Raw genomic sequence first — 19,534 nt, forward strand, 5'->3', positions numbered from 1 at the left:
GAGTATGTATCAAATGTAAATAAAACATTAAAACCATACTTGTGTCTATATCACTGCTCTGCTGGAAATCAAAAGCCTCCACGAGACTGATTTGATGGGATCACTTCATCTTGCATAATTTACGGGAGGACGGGAACTTGCCAGATCGTCAGGGACTCCAGGCAAACTTACTGAAGGCTTCTGATTGGACAAATTGACCTTCGGGACTCGTCACAATAATAATGAAAGGAAGTGGTGGAAACCGACGATTGGGAAAAGAAAAGTTATGGATTATTTGTTGACTACATTTTGATGGGGCTTTAAGGTACACTGGAGCACTTCTGCCTAATTTGAGGTCACTTTGTAAAAATATTTTTAAAATACTGCAATGTACTCTTCTTTTTTAAATCGCAAAGGTGCCAGTCGAATATGAAAACTTGGCAGGTGAAAAGAGCGGCGACTGGCACCTAAATACATATATGGTCAAAACCTTTCTCCACATGCCTACTGGATCATTAAGATGCTTTTTCACAAACTCCACATAAGCTTTTAGATGTGTCTTTTTCAGCAATGGCTTCTTTCTTTTCACCTGTCCAGTGTCCATAGAGGACAGCTTTCTGAAGGGAATGGGATATTGTTGATTGATGAACACTGATCCTCATCTCGGACATAGAGCCTTGCAAATCATTAAAAAAGTCATTGTTGGATTTACAGCGACATCTCGAACCCGTTTCCTGCTTGCTCTGATGCTGAGTTTGGATGGGTGACCTGAGCTGGGTAGAGTCTGGGTGGGATGAATCATACGTCTTCCACTTCTTAATATTGGATTTCACCATACTCAAAGGGATAATTAGGAACTTAGAAATCTTCTTATAACCCTCTCCTGAATGGTGCTTCTGCACCACTTTATGTCGGACTTATTTGGAAAGCTCCTTGGTCTTCATGTTTACTATATTGATTGACCAGGTGAGTTGCATCTTAAAACTCTTTACATATAAGTGGGGGAGATTAATTTTTAAGTTAAACCACTGATTACAAAGAGGTGAAAAGTATTGTACACCCCACCTTTCCTATACCATCTCCAGGTGCTGCATGATGTCATTGCCGGGCACCGAAGGGGGCTCGGCAATGACGTGCGCTGAAAGGGAGTACTCAGTTTTCACTCTGGTTTCTTTCTTGTTTGTTTGTTTGATTGTTTGTCCGGGCGATATCTCAGCCATCCTTTGAGCTAGGAAGCTGAAGTTTTGGCACAATAGTGAGCAAGTACTTTGGCAAAAACTTTATTTTTTGTTTCTTGATTAATCAATTAATTGATTAGTTACTTTATTATTATCGATTAATTAAGTACTTATTTAATTCCTTTCTCTTCTGGGCATTATCTTAGGCACCTTTTGAGCGAGGAAGCTGATATTTGGACATGACAATGACCAAGTGATTTAGCTGTAAAGGCTATTTTTGATTTGATTAATCAATTACTTGATTAATTATTAAATTATTGGATTAATGACCATTCATTTTTTTAAGTTACAGAATTGGATGAAACGGTGGTCGTTTAGGTATTCTATTAGCCAATTGATTAATTATTTAATTATTTTATGATTATTATTTATTTATTTTCATTATTAATCATTTATTTATTTTCTTTCTCATCTGGGCAATATCTCAGGCACCTTTTGGTATTGGAAGCTGAGACTAGGAAGCTGATATTTGGACATGGCAGTGACCAAGTGATGTGACTATAAAGGATATTTTTGATTTATTAATTTCTGAATTAATCGATTAATTATTTATTGATTAATCAATTAATTATTTAATTTTTTCCGATTAATGACTTATTCAATTAACCTTCAGAAATTTACTGCTTCGGATGAAGCACTGGTGGTTTAGGTATGCTATTAGCCAATTGATTAAGAAAATATTTTATGACCATTATTTATTGATTTTAATTATGCAATTAATCAATAAATGATTGTGCCCTTCTTCCTCCCAATACGGTCTCTATGAGGTGTAGGAGGTGTCCGGCAATGCCGCGCTTAAGGTTATTTATTTATTTGGCATGGGGTCGGTGTACTTTGAATGCATCTGTACTTGTGTGTATTTTTTGTTTTGCTTTATCACTTTGGAGTAGTTTATGAAGACTTGATATATTAAATTAGATTTGAAAGCATCATGAAATCAGCTCAGATGGCATCAAAATGTGAAAACTTTGGAGGATGGTTAATACTTTTGCAGGCCACTGTATAATATGTATGAATATTAAATGATTCTCAAAAATGCATTTCGATTTTCATTTATCAACTCATGCCTCTTCCTTCATCTTGAACTGATTAATCATGGACGAGCAGTTTGGCCTTCTGATCACTCAGTCTTACATCTAGTAATGTAGAATTAACTAGTTTTACTCTTGAAGGATAGTGTCGTTCTGCATGAACAATGAATGATTGAACAATGGATGCTATCAACAGAATATTGATTGAAGTACTCTAACCGCCGGGAAGTAAGAATTTGATATTTTGAACATTACCCCTTCGTCAGAGCAAAGGAGCTCTGACCAATTATTGTTAACCCACAAAATGTTACCTTCTTGCTTCGCATGGTGTTCAGCATACTTCGATTAACATTCTGTTGATTCCATCCATTGTTACACAAATGAATGCTTCTCAGAAAGTTATGGGAGGATTCGAAACGCAAATAAGAGGTCAGCGCTTTCTATCTGGACATATTGTATGTGGTACGTGAAACACACCCACCCCTTCCCACCAAATCCCACCCCCCCCCCCTTCCCATGCCTTCCCCCCAAAGCCCTCTCCCTCCCACAGTTCTCTCGATGTCTCCATGTCTCTCGGTCCCTGCTCTCAAATGTTGTGTTTGTGTCCTTCCCCCTCTCTCCCCATCTTGTCTACCGCTCCCGATGTTATTTGTTTTGTGTGTCTGTTTGTCTTTCTGTGTGATTAATGTTCGCTCTTTCACGAGCCTCGATCTTGTATACAAAAAAAAAAACAGTCTGTCACTCACCTTTTCTTGCAAAAACTTTCCGCCAACTGTATCTAGGTATTGCTTTACATCCAGCTATCTAATTTTAATGGTATCCTTCCTTTCAGTTTCCCGCAGGAAGCTGGTGTTCCTCTAAGCAGTTCAGTTATGTTGAATTATTAAGCAATCTTTGCAGAATTCCAGGGACCATTTTTCCAGTTTATAATTTGTGTCATGGCAACACAAAGAATGCCGCTTGCATCCCTTTAAGCTGACCTGTAGAAGATTAGGAAAAAAACATCATCCCTCTGGGCATGGCAAAAGAATCCCTGGCTAGTCCTGTCGGCAATCACTCTTGCTCAAAGATACGTCTCTGCGATGCTCTTCCGGTGTCACTTTTTTGTTTCACGACGTGCCTTTGGTCGATCGCCCCTAAGGTGGCTTGCAAATGCAGGTGGCATCTGGAAATTATCCACGGAACCATAATCTTTTGTAGTGCCCTCCAGCTGGTTCCGCTGTACAATAATTTATTCCTACATGATGTCATAATGGTTTGGCTGTCCTCTGAGTTGAATCTGCCGTGTCTGTTCCACATGCAGTGGAGTCACAAGCCTCGAGCCCCATTGCAATCGATTCCACTTTGCCTGTCATGTCGTTTGCCCTCCGTCTACTTACCTATTGAAGTGCTAAAATTATCTTGTCATAGGTTTGTAGTTTTCTGAAGACTCAGCTTTTTGAACCAAGTAAAAGCCTGGTGTTGGCTTTGCGGTTATGCTGGCTTAGGATCCTGGGTTCGAATCCCGGTCGATCGCTGAATTAACGCCAGCGGGGTTGACTCAGCCTGTCATCCTTCCTAGGTCGGCAAATTGAGTACTAGTTCACTGGTAATTCCCTGTGTGTCACAAGAGGCGACTAACAGGGTTGGCGGCAGGAAGGGCATCCGGCCATAAAACATTTCTTCAAAAAGGGGACCACGGTGCCCGAAAAAGGTCAACCCCTGCTCTCCTGGGAAAAATGGTCTCTAAAGGTGGTTCTTCTTCTTCTCACTCTAGCCAAGTAAATTTTGCTTGCAAAGTACAAGTTTACGTAATTTGTAAAATAAATAATATTCCCACTCGATGAGTTTGAAGCAAATGAAATTTAAGTGTACGGGCCTGACATTTATTCAAATTTCAAGTCAATAGGATGAAAATTGAGGATTTTAGAAATTTGAAATGGTTGTTGACCTTTGGCCTATGTTGACCTTTTGGCCTATGTTGATCTCAGAAATAGTTGGTGGTTGAATGCAGTTTGCCGATATGTATATCATATTCAAATTTCAAGTCAATAGGATGAAAATTGAGGATTTTAGAAATTTGAAATGGTTGTTGACCTTTGGCCTATGTTGACCTTTTGGCCTATGTTGATCTCAGGAATAGTTGGTGGTTGAATGCAGTTTGCCGATATGTATATCATATTCAAATTTCAAGTCAATCGGATGGAAATTGAGGATTTTAGAAATTTTAAAACTTTCCTTTATCTCTGCCTCTTCGCCAAGCTTGATCTGGCAAAATGGGAACTTTAATGACATTATTTGCCATACAATTATGCCTTTAAAATATGTCCTAAGTTAGAAAGAAAAAGTCTTATTACCAAGGCGAGGTGTTGCGGCTCACATCCAAAAAGCACTACCTGCATATTGTAATGATGGTTCCTCGCAAATTACACCTGTTAAAATTACCTCGCTGATCGCAATACCGGGCAAAAGTTATTGCAAAAATGTATTTGCTATTTGTGAGAAAGATTAGTGCAATTCACATTTCGCTGGACTTTCTTCTAAAATCGTTTCACTCTTTAATAGCTTTCCTTTCAGAAAGAAAAAAAAATACATTAACGCTGCTTATGATGTGTTATGGACAAAAATATGTTGTATCAAACGCTGTTCATTATCCCTCCTCCTCATCCATGGCACCAAATACGAGGGTTTTTAAGAGATGCAGCGTTTTCCATGTGTAAACGCGACGGCCCATTTCAAATCGTTGTGCGTCGGGTTCATTTGTGTAGTTGCTTCGCCATGTCAGAAGAGCGAAGATGTAATTGACTTCGTGAGATTTAAGCTTTCAGCAGATTTATGAAATTGAGCCACAGCGATTGTACGAGCTGCAGGTTTTGCCACAAATAGTAAGTAATACGAAGCGATATGAGCATGGGACTGAACTCTGAAAGATAATCATAAAGGTATCATCTATGTCAGCGCACACAGACATTTTGAGTAATTCTCTGATGTGAAACACTTTGGTTGAAGAAATGGAGTTACTTAAAATCATGTTTAACCTCATAGTCCGATAGGTCTTGCCATTCGCATTGTTCATGTTTCTCTGTATTTGTGACCCAGGCCTACAAACCATATCCTACAGGACCAAACTACTACAAACCATATCCTACAGTACCAAACTACAACAAACCATATCCATATCCTACAGTACCAAACTACGACACACCATATCCATATCCTACAGTACCAAACTACTACAAAGCACATCCTACAGTACCAAACTACTACAAACCATATCCATATCCTACAGTAACAAACTACGACGCACCATATCCATATCCTACAGTACCAAACTACTACAAAGCACATCCTACAGTACCAAACTACAACAAACGTTATCCATATCCTACAGTACCAAACTACTACAAACCATATCCATATCCTACAGTAACAAACTACGACACACCATATCCATATCCTACAGTACCAAACTACGACACACCATATCCATATCCTACAGTACCAAACTACTACAAACCACATCCTACAGTACCAAACTACTACAAACCATATCATACAGTACCAAACTACTACAAACCATATCCATATCCTACAGTACCAAACTACTACAAACCATATCCATATCCTCGAGTACCAAACTACTACAAACCATATCCTACAGTACCAAACTACTACAAACCATATCCTACGGTACCAAACTACTACACACCATATCCATATCCTACAGTGCCAAACTACTACACACCATGTCCATATCCTACAGTACCAAACTACTACACACCATATCCCTATCCTACAGTACCAAACTACGACACACCATATCCATATCTTACAGTACCAAAATACTACACACCATATCCATATCCTGCAGTACCAAACTACAACACACCATATCCATATCCTACAGTACTAAATTACCACACACCATATCCATATCCTACAGTACCAAACTACTACAAACCATATCCTACAGTATGTTATGGGGTCCTCACTGATCTCCTGGTCTCGGTAAACCTCCGAACCGCGAGAGGAACTCCGGCAGAAAAATATATTACCCTGTGTTGAAAATCAATCGTGAAACCACACCAATGATTATAAATGAACAAACTTGTATTATAAATCACACACAGGTAATACGGTACAGCAAATGGCCATTGAGAGTGCACTCTATATATATCTTATATAAAGTCAAGTGACTCACTGCTCTGCCAGCAAATGATCGGACACTCCTCAATGTCTCTATGACGAAATCGGGTCGAAGCCCAAATCTCGCTCTCCAGTCGATATCTGAAGCGTGTACAGTGGGCAAGGGTGCTCTTCCCGCCAAACTGTACAACGGCGCCCTCCCTTCCAGGAACTCAAAATCCCCTCGCGGCTGTCGGTAAACCTGGCTCGTTACGGAGCGCTGACGTCACCGTCCTCTCCGACTTTGCGCGCGCTGCTTCATCCTCTTCCTCTTCTCGTCTTTCCGGTTCGGTGTTCTGTATCATTTAAAGTTAGCCTTTTAACTTTAAATAACCGTTCCTGAATAATAAGCCTTGTGAAACTAATAATAATACATAATATCAGAAACATGTCCAGTGGGTGAAAACCATAATAACGGAAGTCACGAATCCGTAACACTCCCCCCCTCAAGAAAGAAAGTTTGAACACAGCGAAAACTTTCTTTGCATGCAAACTTTTTTTTAAACAAAAGTAAATTCACAATCCAAATCATCAATTCCCCATGGCAACAATTATCAACATCTCAAAAATAAAGCAACATAATTTCACACAACCTACAGAGATTTCCAAAGTTAATTCACTCTGGACAAAGCATCAGCAATGACATTGTCCCTGCCCTTTACATGTTCAATTTCCCGTTGGACTCCTGCAAAGCCAAACTACATCTCATTACCCTCTGACTTTTACTGTCAGTTTCTTGTGGATGAAGGTTAAGGGGTTGATCAAAGATCCAAAATCCAGCAAGTCAAGCAAAACTACAGCACTTTTCCCAGGAGGCCGAGCTGAAAGCCAGGTTCCATGATGGTTGGTGGTGAAGCCTGGGAGTATTCACTACATGGATGCCTTTAGGAACGTGGAGTTCACGGTTAGTCCGTGCAGGAACGTTCACTACATAGACGCCTTTAGGAACGTGGCGTTCACGGTTAATCCATGTAGGAATCCTGACTCGGCGGCTCCGCAGCATTCAGTGCTTCAACTTCTCCGAACTTCCACAATAATTATGGTGGGACCGCTTGTCACTGTAGTCACATGAATAGCGGTCTCCTTCTCGGCCACTACTTTGACAATCCTTCCTTCGGGAGCTGCCGTAACTCTGGGAGCCTCCATAATAATATCGATTGCGGCCACCACCAAAACTACTACTCCGTGGTCCTCTTCTGTAGCTCCCACGACACCTATGAAATGCCTTCCCTACTGTTATGGTCCGACCCTCCAACTTCTTGCTATTCAGATCCTTTTCTGCATCTCTGGCATCCTTTGAGTTTTCAAACTTGACAAAGCCAAACCCTCTTGACTTTTGTGTCTCCCTGTCTTTTATCAGCACTACTTCCAAAAGCGGTCCATATTTGCTGAAGGCAGACTCCAGAACATCTTCCTTTGTTTTGAAGTTCAGTCCACCTACAAATAACTTGCTAACTTTGTCGTCATCCCTAACTGGTGTGGTGTTATTTTCCCTACTGGGCTTTTTTTACAACCATCGGGTTACCATAAACTTGACCACCGGCCAAATCATTCCCGATAACAACAGATACTCCCTCTACAGGAAGAGTGGTTTGTAAACCTACGGTGACCGGTCCTGACACCACATCGGACTCCAACTGGATGGCATGAAGTGGAGCTCTAACACAGCCACCAATCCCCTGCAAAGGAACACTATCACCAGTTGCTGTTTCGTCTGACAATGGCAAGATGCCTTCAAGCATTAAAGATTGATGTGCTCCGGTGTCCCTCAATACCCTAACAGGTTTCTGGGTAGTCAGGTCTCCATCCAGTGACACAAACCCCTTTGAAATAAATGATTGGTAACCCTTTTGAGGGCGATTTCTCACACTGGCCATTGCATTTGGAGTCGTACTAGTCGAAATCCGCTCCTGATTTTCCTTTCCCAGAGCTTAACAGTTGGACATCAAGTGTCCAGGTTTATGGCAAAAAGCGCAAGTAGGCCCGGAGAAGAACCTCGTGGTTTGTCTCGAGCCACCCTGAGGATAAGTCTGCCTTGGACCTGTTGTCTTCTGATTTCTATAAGTCGTAGTCTCAGAGTGGTCCTCACAGTCATCTCGAGGCCGCTCCCCTGAATCTTCGTTCTCCGCACCAGATGTATCATAACTCTCCGTGCGAACTCTAGGCAGGAAGTTAGGTTTATGGAACCTCATCCTGTGTGTTAAGGCATAGTCATCTGCCATGGTTGCCGCCTCTTACAACTTTGGTACTTTCCTTTCCTCCAGATGTACTTTAATGTCCTCATGGACACACTGTTGGAATTCCTCCACCAGGATCAATTGTCGCAATAGTTTGAAGTCTTTCCCGACTCCTTTTGAATCACACCACCGATCAAACATGGTTTCTTTCATTCTGGAAAACTCCACATGGGTCTCATTCTCCCTCTTCCTGGCGTTCTGGAATTTTTTCCGGTAAGCTTCAGGGACCAATTCATAGGCTTTGAGAATGGTTTTCTTCACTATCTCATAATCTGCACATTGCTCAATCGGTAAAGCCGAATAAATATCTTGAGCTTTATCCAACAGAACACTTTGCACTAATATGGTCCAGGACTCCTCCGGCCATTTTAGCATTTGAGCCACTTTCTCAAAGTGTAAAGAAAACTTGGCTACCTCCTTTTCATTGAAGGGTGGAACCAGCCTCACATGTCTGCCAATATCCCAGGTGTTTCGACTAGTTGTCGAACCAGTCGGCATGGGTGGTACCTCTCCCCGTTCTCTCATTAACTCCAGCTCCTTGACTTTAATTTCCTACTGACACGCCAATTCACGGTCCTTTAACTCCCTTTCGGCTTTTCTCTCCTCTGCTTCGAGTTCTCTTGCAGCTCTCCTTTCCTCTGCTTTTTTGTCTTCTAACCTTTCCTGGAGTTCTCTTTCCTGTGCTTTTAACCTTTCCTGAAGTTCTCTTTCCACTCTCCTTTCCTCTGCTTTTAACCTTTCCTGGAGTTCTCTTTCCACTCTCATTTCCTCTGCTTTTTCTCTTCTAACCTTTCCTGGCTCTTCAATTGCATCTCCGTTTTTTGGAGCTCCACACTTTCTTGTTCTTCTGTTAACCAATCCAAGGCTCCCTCTCTCCATGTTCCTAGTTCCACCATAGATTCTATCACCACTATCTGCATCTCTGTTTTCTTCATTTTAGCTCGGACCTCCAAGCTAAAATGTTTGCCCAATATCAAGAGTTCCGATTTTAGTAACGCTCGGAACTGTGCCTCACTAGGGGTCGCTGTAAACTTCTCTGCGTCAAACTCCATGGTGACTATCCGTTAACACCTGTTAACCTTCACACAATAAATTTAAAAAAAATTTGTTTTGTTTTTTTTAGAAAAATTTGGGAATGTTGGAAAAATATTCCAAAATTGGAAAATTTGGGAATGCTAGGGAATTCTATCCCGGACTAAATTTAGGGATTTTAGAACCCGGACGAAGACCCAATTTCGAGCCCACGAGTTTCAATTGGACGAGCCCCCAATTTCTGTTACGGGTTCCTCACCGATCTCCTGGCCTCGGTAAACCTCCGAACCCCGAGAGGAACCCCGGCAGAAAAATATATTACCCTGTGTTGAAAACAATCGTGAAACCACACCAATGATTTATAAATGAACAAACTTGTATTGTAAATCACACACAGGTAATACGGTACAGCAAATGGCCATTGAGAGTGCACTCTATATATATCTTATATAAAGTCAAGTGACTCACTGCTCTGCCAGCAAATGATCGGACACTCCTCAATGTCTCTATGACGAAATCGGGTCGAAGCCCGAATCTCGCTCTCCAGTCGATATCCGAAGCGTGTACAGTGGGCAAGGGTGCTCTTCCCGCCAAACTGTACAACGGCGCCCTCCAGAGGCACACCTTCACCGCTCCCTCAGCAAACCGCAACGTAACTGGAGACGAAGCGGTCACACCCACTCATCCCCGACAGACGTGGGATGTTGGGAGTGAAGATGACGTGAAGCAAACGTTCACCGGTATCCGAAGGACGGGGTTCAAAATGGCTGACGGCTCTGGCTTGAGCCGATGTGACGAGGCAAGGATTCGTCGGAATCTCAGCGCCCAAAATCTGTCTTCGCAGATTTCTCCCCTCCAGCGAATATTCGTATTGCCGGATGTCCCTTCCAGGAACTCAAAATCCCCTCGCGGCTGTCAGTAAACCTGGCTCGTTACGGAGCCCTGACGTCACCGTCCTCTCCGAATTTGCGCACGCTGCTTCATCCTCTTCCTCTTCTCGTCTTTCCGGTTCGGTGTCCTGTATCATTTAAAATTAGCCTTTTAACTTTAAATAACCGTTCCTGAATAATAAGCCTTGCGAAACTAATAATAATACATAATATCAGAAACATGTCCAGTGGGTGAAAACCACAATAACGGAAGTCACGAATCCGTAACAAGTACCAAACTACCACACACCATATCCATATCCTACAGTACCAAACTACTACAAACCATATCCTACAGTACCAAACTACAACAAACCATATCCATATCCTACAGTACCAAACTACGACACACCATATCCATATCCTACAGTACCAAACTACTACAAACCATATCCTCCAGTACCAAACTACTACAAACCATATCCATATCCCACAGTACCAAACTACTACAAACCATATCCTACAGTACCAAACTACTACACACCATATCCATATCCTACAGTACCAAACTACTACAAACCATATCCGACAGTACCAAACTACAACAAATCATATCCATATCCTACAGTACCAAACTACGACACACCATATCCATATCCTACAGTACCAAACTACTACAAACCATATCCTACAGTACCAAACTACTACAAACCATATTCATATCCCACAGTACCAAACTACTACAAACCATATCCTACAGTACCAAACTACTACACACCATATCCATATCCTACAGTACCAAACTACTACAAACCATATCCATATCCTACAGTACCAAACTACCGGTACAACACACCATATCCATATCCTACAGTACCAAACTACGACACACCATATCCATATCCTACAGTACCAAACTACTACAAACCATATCCATATCCTGCAGTACCAAACTACGACACACCATATCCATATCCTACAGTACCAAACTACTACAAACCATATCCTACAGTACCAAACTACGACACACCATATCCATATCCTACAGTACCAAACTACGACAAACCATATCCATATCCTGCAGTACCAAACTACGACACACCATATCCATATCCTACAGTACCAAACTACTACAAACCATATCCTACAGTACCAAACTACTATACACCATATCCATATCCTACAGTACCAAACTACTACAAACCATAGCCATATCCTACAGTACCAAACTACTACACACCATATCCATATCCTACAGTACCAAACTGTGACACACCATATCCATATCCTACAGTACCAAACTACTACAAACCATATCCTACAGTACCAAACTACTACAAATCATATCGTACAGTACCAAACTACGACACACCATATCCATATCCTACAGTACCAAACTACTACAAACCATATCCTACAGTACCAAACTACTACAAACCATATCCATATCCTGCAGTACCAAACTGCTACAAACCATATCCATATCCTACAGTACCAAACTACTACAAACCATATCCATATCCTACAGTACCAAACTACTACAAACCATATCCTACAGTACCAAACTACTACACACCATATCCATATCCTACAGTACCAAACTACTACATACCATATCCATATCCTACAGTACCAAACTATGACAAACCATACCCATATCCTTCAGTACCAAACTACTACACACCATATCCATATCCTACAGTACCAAACTACTACTACAAACCATATCCATATCTGACAGTCCCAAACTACTACACACCATATCCATATCCTACAGTACCAAACTACGACGCATCATATCCATATCCTACAGTACCAAACTACTACAAACCATATCCTACAGTACCAAACTACTACAAACCATATCCTACAGTACCAAACTACTACAAACCATATCCTACAGTACCAAACTACGACACACCATATCCATATCCTACAGTACCAAACTACTACAAACCATATCCATATGCTACAGTACCAAACTACTACAAACCATATCCTACAGTACCAAACTACTACAAACCATATCCATATGCTACAGTACCAAACTACGACACACCATATCCATATCCTACAGTACCAAACTACTACAAACATATCCATATGCTACAGTACCAAACTACTACAAACCATATCCTACAGTACCAAACTACTTACAAACCATATCCATATCCTACAGTACCAAACTACTACAAACATATCCATATCCTACAGTACCAAACTACTACAAACATATCCATATCCTACAGTACCAAACTACTTACAAACCATATCCATATCCTGCAGTACCAAACTGCTACAAACCATATCCATATCCTACAGTACCAAACTACTACATACCATATCCATATCCTACAGTACCAAACTACTACATACCATATCCATATGCTACAGTACCAATCTCCAACTTCAAGTCCACCTCCTGGTGGCTATCGGAAGAGAAGCTTGAAAATGCAGTTGCTTCTTCTCAGCTTACTCATTTACACATGATTCCAACCTTGGTTGTCTAAGACATCCTGGTGTTGGCTTACCAGTGAAGGTGGCTGACTTAAGATCTTTGGGTCCAGAATTTGAGCTCCTGTCGTGCCGTTAAAATGTGGATTCACATGAATTCACATTCACAAAATGAGCCGGCGAAGCCAAAGCCTCTTGACACTATTTTACCCATCACTATGGCATCAGTAGGTTAGGTAGTTGGTTGTAGGTAGGTGTAGTAGGTACCGTACCGAGTTCAAAATGACACCATTTGCATTCTGGATGAGATTAAAATTTATAAAATTTCCTTGTTCATTAATTCGGTGAACTCTGTCTCAATTTCGGATATTTCCGGCCGTGAAAAACTATCCCCGAGGCCGCGAGATTTCTAAAAAATAATTATTCGTCAATTTTAGAATATTTGACGCCGTTTTCAGCGTCCGAAACACGGTACCGGTAATAAGCTTTTTTGAAATACTTTTTCAAATGCTCGAATCTCATTGGTTCCGATGTTTGGTGACGATTTTCGTTGAAGATAACCAGGGCCCGTGCGGGCCCGGGGAACGAGGTTGGTCTTAAAGTATTTTAATTACAAATTAGAGGTGCATAAGATTGTGAATCATACAAAGACGGATGAAACAAACTCCTATTGAACGTCTTCGCAATTTTTTATGCATACTTCCGCATCCGAAAGATGGCGGCCTCCATGGAGCGATTTGGTTTATGAAATATTTTTTCAAATGCTCGAATCTCATTGGTTCCGGTGTTTGGTGACGATTTTCGTTGACGATAACCAGGGCCCATGCTGGCCCGGGGAACGAGGTTGGTCTTGAAGTATTTTAATTACAAATTAAAGGTGCATAAGATTGTGAATCAAACAATGACGGGTGAAACAAACTCCTATTGAACTTTTTCGCAATTTTTTAATGCATACTTCCGCATCCAGAAGATGGCGGCCTCCATGGAGCGATTTGGTTTATGAAATATTTTTTCAAATGCTCGAATCTCATTGGTTCCGGTGTTTGGTGACGATTTTCGTTGACGATAACCAGGGCCCATGCTGGCCCGGGGAACGAGGTTGGTCTTGAAGTATTTTAATTACAAATTAAAGGTGCATAAGATTGTGAATCAAACAATGACGGGTGAAACAAACTCCTATTGAACTTTTTCGCAATTTTTTATGCATACTTCCGCATCCGGAAGATGGCGGCCTCCATTGAGTGATTTGGTTTTTGAAATATTTTTCCAAATGCTCGAATCTCATTGGTTCCGGTGTTTGGTGACGATTTTCGTTGAAGATAACCAGGCCCGTGCGGGCCGAGGTTGGTCTTAAAGTATTTTAATTACAAATTAGAGGTGCATAGGATTGTGAATCAAAAAAAGACGGGCGAAACAAACTCCTATTGAACTTTTTTCAATTTGTTATGCATTCTTCCGCATCCGCAAGATGGCGGCCTCCATGGAGCGATTTGGTGCATCAAAGCTTCGACATTCTCAAGGGATCCAGCAAAATCTGGCTTTTCAACATAATACGTACGCGTTCATTCACAACACCGGCTTCGCCGGCTATTATGTGAAGTAAATAAATTGTGTACATTATATCATTTCTGTATCTGCCAAATTGCCAGACCCCATTTTGGAAAACTACATGCAGCATCTAACTCAAGATATGCAAATGTCATACATGTCTATGCCCATGGGTTTCCCATGGCTGCTGGCCTACTTGTCCTTTTATAGACCTAATGCAGTGTGGAACTTTCTGATTGCTTCCTTGACAACAAATCACAGTGTACTATATCAACACATGACTGTACCATGGAGCATTTCATTTTTACACACGAGATGCAATTATATCATATGTTATTTGCATTGCATAGACCTACCCAGCTTTTCCTCCGTTTACGTAATTTTTTTCCAATACTGTATATGGAAAACTTTCACATTCATGCAGTTCTACTCTTCTCTTGATTTTAACCATCCTTATTTTCACCCTGATTGTGATGTGTTTTCATTTTGTTGAATTAAGGATCTGTAAAATGAACCTGACTGCAAGCTCACGGTTATTAAACCATTTCCTGTCTGCAACCTCCACATATCCCTACACCCCACTGCCCGCATCCCATGTTTTGCTGCTCAGAAACCACTGAATCCTGTGGCGAGGCAGGTGAGATTGTGCAGCTCTTTCTCAGCATGGAAGAGTAGTCCAATCGAAGGCGACATTTCCTCCCATGAACCACCTTTAGAGGCCATTTTTCCCAGCAGATCAGGGGTTGGCCTTTTTCGGGCACCTTTGTCCCCTTTTTGAAGCAATGTTTTTATGGCCGGATGCCCTTCCTGCCGCCAACCCTGTTAGTCGCCTCTTGCGACACACAGGGAATTACCAGTGAACTGGTACTCAATTTGCCGACCTCGGAAGGATGACAGGCTGTGTCAAACCCCCTGGTGTTAATTCAGCGATCGACCGGGATTCGAACCTGGGATCCTAGGATCCCAAGCCGGCACCCTAACCGCTAAGCCAACACCAGGCTTTATTTTTTGCCAAATTGTGCCTCCCATAAAGGCTCTAAAGCAGTGGTTCTTAACCTTTTTAAAGGCACCGAACCATAAAGAAACCCACCGAACACTCGCGGAACCCCTCAAATTTGACAAAAAAAATTAAGAAGAATTGCATCTTAATGCGTTTTCTGTTCTTCTTTTCGGGAGGCGATCTGGGAAATGCGTGGTTTTGTTTTGGCAAGGGCCATCCTCAAATCATTTTCGCATGCAAGCCTGCTCCTTTTCTTTGTTTTAATGTCCACCAGTTTCGAAAACGCATGCTCTCGCAGAGATTCGTTGTAACGAACGGCGTGAGGATCTCAAGGGCAATTTTAGCGATGTGAGGATACCCTTCCATTTGGCGGCACCAAAACGTTGAGAGCGTTGTGGCAAGATGGAAGCCTCTCCTCAGTGAAAGACACATGAAAGCCCGCTTGGAGTTTGCAAAAAAGCACCTAAAGGACTCTCAGACTGTGAGGAACAAGATTCTGTGGTCTGATGAAACCAAAATTGAACTGTTTGGCTTCTGTCTGGCCACTCTGCCATAAAGCTCAGATCGGTGGAGTGCTGCATTAATGGTTGCCCTTCTGGAAGTTTCACCCATCTCCACACAGGATCTCTGGAGCTCAGCCAGAGTGACCATCGGGTTCTTGGCCACCTCTATTACCAGGGCCCTTCTCCCCCGATTGCTCACTTTGGCTGGGCTCCCCAGTTCTAGGAAGAGGCCTGGTTGTTCCAAATTTCAAAATAATGGAGGCCACTGTGCTCTTGGGAACCTTCAATGCAGCAGAGATTTTTTGTAGGCTTCCCCTGATCTGTGCCTCGACACAATCCTGTCTCTGAGCTCTGCAGGCAGTTCCTTGGACCTCATGGCTTGGTTTTTGCTCTGATATGCATTGTCAGCTGTGAGACCTAAAATAGACTGGTGTGTGGCTCTCCAAATCATGTCCAATCAATTAAATTTACCACAGGTGGACTCCAATCAAGGTGTAGAAACATCTCAGAGATGATCAAGAGAAATGGGAGGCCCATGAGCTAAATTTCAAGTGTCACAGCAAAGGGTATGAATACTTATGTCAATGTGATATTTCATTTTTTTCTTTTTAATAAATTTGCTAAAGTTTCTAAAATCCTGTTTTCTCTTTGTCATTATGGGGTATTGAGTGTAGATTGATGAGGGAAAAAATGAATTTAAACAATTTAGCATAAGGCTGCAACATAACAAAATGTGAAAAAGTGAAGGGGTCTGAATACTTTCTGAATGCACTGTTTATACGAGTAGATTTGAGAAGATTTTCTGGCAATGCCAGCTCATCCATTTTTTTTATTAATCTTGATTGACAATCAATCCACGGATACATTTTTTCTCACTAGCATTCTTCAGCATTGGGTGGACTACCCTCTGAGAGTTGAGCTGGAAAGCCATCATTCGGGTTTGATTTATCAGTAAATACTCAACTCGAGAGAACACCTTACCTCCATGCCATCTTGAGAAAGGGACATGGGAAAGGTCTTTTAAACTCTTGCTTTGTGTTTCTGAGCATGATCTGTATTTCCTACGAGCCGCGAATTTGTCTGAATCTCGATTCTCGACAGAATCTCGACACATTTAATGAGTTTTTTTTGTGCGTGTTGTTTGTGTCCTTTATGACATCCCTAAAACCAGTAAATTTCCTGCTTGGAATGATTTTCAATTTTGTTTGACTGCCAGACAGGCAGAGAGAGTATAAAATTGCATTACTCATCTGTGCGCATGCGCGATCGGAGCAAGATCCCGTACAATTTGCCAAGTTCAGAGCCGAAGAGCTGCTCAACTGCCGATCCGTGTTCCCATTCATTTTCTGATTTGTGTTCTCCAGTATTGAAGATATATAAATTAAATTTAAGTTGAGTAGTTATTCGATCATCGACTGACATCTGTAGGCGGACAGACACACAAAACGAGACGATTGCTTAACCCCGCTTTTCGCTTGGGATAATGGTTCCTCACTGTTGTAAAAATATTTTATCTTATGATGCAATTTGAATTTACACTTTCATCACAGGAGTGTCGTCCACCGAGTTAGTTGTTCCTCTAAATGTCCTTTATTTGGTCTCTTATTTATTTCTCCCACAGCCAACGAATTTCACAAACCCCGTGTATGCCTCGTTATACCTGGAGAGTTCTGGAGGACACGACTTGCTCGGCAGCAGCGATGAGAAAAAGGAGCTCCTTGCCAGGGGTCCTGATGACGACGACTTCCCTGACCCCCTGGCATAGCAACTTGCTGACATTCAAATTATTTCCTGAGGGTTGCCAGCCACTCTGCTGGACCTTACAGTACGTTATTGTACAAAGTGTACAAAATGGAGAAGTACTTTTTTCTATGTGAATACAGTATTAGGACTGGGACCCAAACAGTGAGGAAGATGACAATTTTATTAGTTTCTCTCTTTATTTTTCCCTCCATTTTCCTCCCAACTGATATACAATATTTTCTTCCCTCAAATACTTACACACCCCTTGGGTGCTACCTCTGTGCTCATCACGATTGGCTCCCACTATCCCACAGCTCGCACGGTATTTTGTCTCTTCGCCCCAATAATCTCGACAGCAGCATGTAACTACGTTTCGAACACATTGACCTTTGACCCTTTGTTGGCCACTGCATTGCCCCATTTTCTCATGATGATGGCGCTAATTGTGGGTTACTTGTGAAGGCCACTGACGGCCTGCCGTGCGGCTTCCAGGAGTCCTTCCAGCCTTTGTGAATTGGGCATCACAGTTCTGCGCACGCGTACTTTGGTACTCATGTGTATGTGGCCAAAATGCAAAAGTGGCACTGAAGTGGTGAGGGAGAGATAGAGAGATTGATATAGAGAGAGAGAAATATATAGTGTGTGTGTGAGTGTGAGTGTGTGAGTGGGTGAGTGGGTGAGTGAGATATGGAGATAGATAGATGTAAAAGAGGGGGCGGGGTGAGAAAAAGAGTTGAGAGGGATGAAATAGAGATCCTCATAATGAGCAAAACAACAACCCCGAAGGGGAATTGTGCAATGGCCACACGGAGAGGGGTGAGGGGGCTTAGGGGGAGGAGAGGAGTGTAAGGTGGAGAAAATGTGCCAACCCTTTGCTGTGCCTATCGGTGCCAGCTGTGCCAAGTAGACTAGTTCACGGGCTTGACCCGTTTTTACTTCCTCGCTCAATAATAATAAATAATACATTTCGGATAAAGAGCACATGACAAAACAAGCCTCACACGTCGAGGTTGTGGATCACAGCTTTTTAAAAGAAAAATGAGCTTAAGGTAAAAAATATATCACTATACTGTATTCAATATATGGACCAGCAGATGAATGATCGAAACGGCTTCTCATCCATGTGAGGTTCTACTGTGCCAAACAATCGCCCTTTATAAGGACAAATCTTCATTGAACACGAATTCATGAAACGGTCTTGTACGGACCAAACCTCCAGGAGCGAAGATGCGATCACTTCTATTTTTTCCTGGAGTGCAGATGTGGGTTTGGGTATGGGGGGAGGTGGAGGTGGCGGTCACTGAGTTTAGATTAAGAATGTTATCGGAACTTGTTTTTTGTTTGCCATATTTTTGTTTCTGGCTTCGACTATTCATGTCCAGTGTTCTCTGGAAGGGCAAAATATATGTTTGGGTGTTGGAGAAGCACAGGCGTTCTGGGTAGGGGGAGATATCGTGGTGAGATCAAAACCTACAGAGAATCGATGGTGTGCGAGGCAATGAGCCGGTGACTCTGCATCGCGGGGTCCACTGGACTTTCTGCTCACCTTCTAAACTTGTAAGGTCCAGTTCCGCTGCAGTGCTGCTGCTAACGTTCGCCTTGTGTTTGCCTTACGCAAGATGCAGGACTCGTGATTCACCGCTAGTATCAATGACATGTAAGGTGAAGTATGTATGTTACAAATAACCCTTTGTTTTAAAGAAATGGGTTGAAAGATAATTTTATTTCCTTTTTTG

The 19,534-nt window shown here is 42.0% G+C and overlaps 1 protein-coding gene across 6 annotated transcripts in view; it reads left to right on the forward strand.

Moving 5' to 3' along the window:
* The window catches only part of LRP1 (LDL receptor related protein 1), a 524,929-nt gene extending 506,953 nt beyond the window's left edge, over nucleotides 1–17,976 (forward strand). For all 6 annotated transcript variants that reach the window (XM_078780908.1, XM_078780909.1, XM_078780910.1 and 3 more), the window contains one exon: nucleotides 17,677–17,976. In XM_078780908.1, the coding sequence (XP_078637034.1) occupies nucleotides 17,677–17,820 (144 nt within the window). In that variant the 3' untranslated portion in view covers nucleotides 17,821–17,976. The remainder of the gene's footprint in view (nucleotides 1–17,676) is intronic.
* The last annotated feature ends 1,558 nt before the right edge of the window (nucleotides 17,977–19,534 follow it).

The sequence above is a fragment of the Myxine glutinosa genome, chromosome 6 (genome assembly GCF_964187855.1).
Source record: "Myxine glutinosa chromosome 6, kmMyxGlut1.1, whole genome shotgun sequence".
NCBI lineage: Eukaryota > Metazoa > Chordata > Myxini > Myxiniformes > Myxinidae > Myxine > Myxine glutinosa.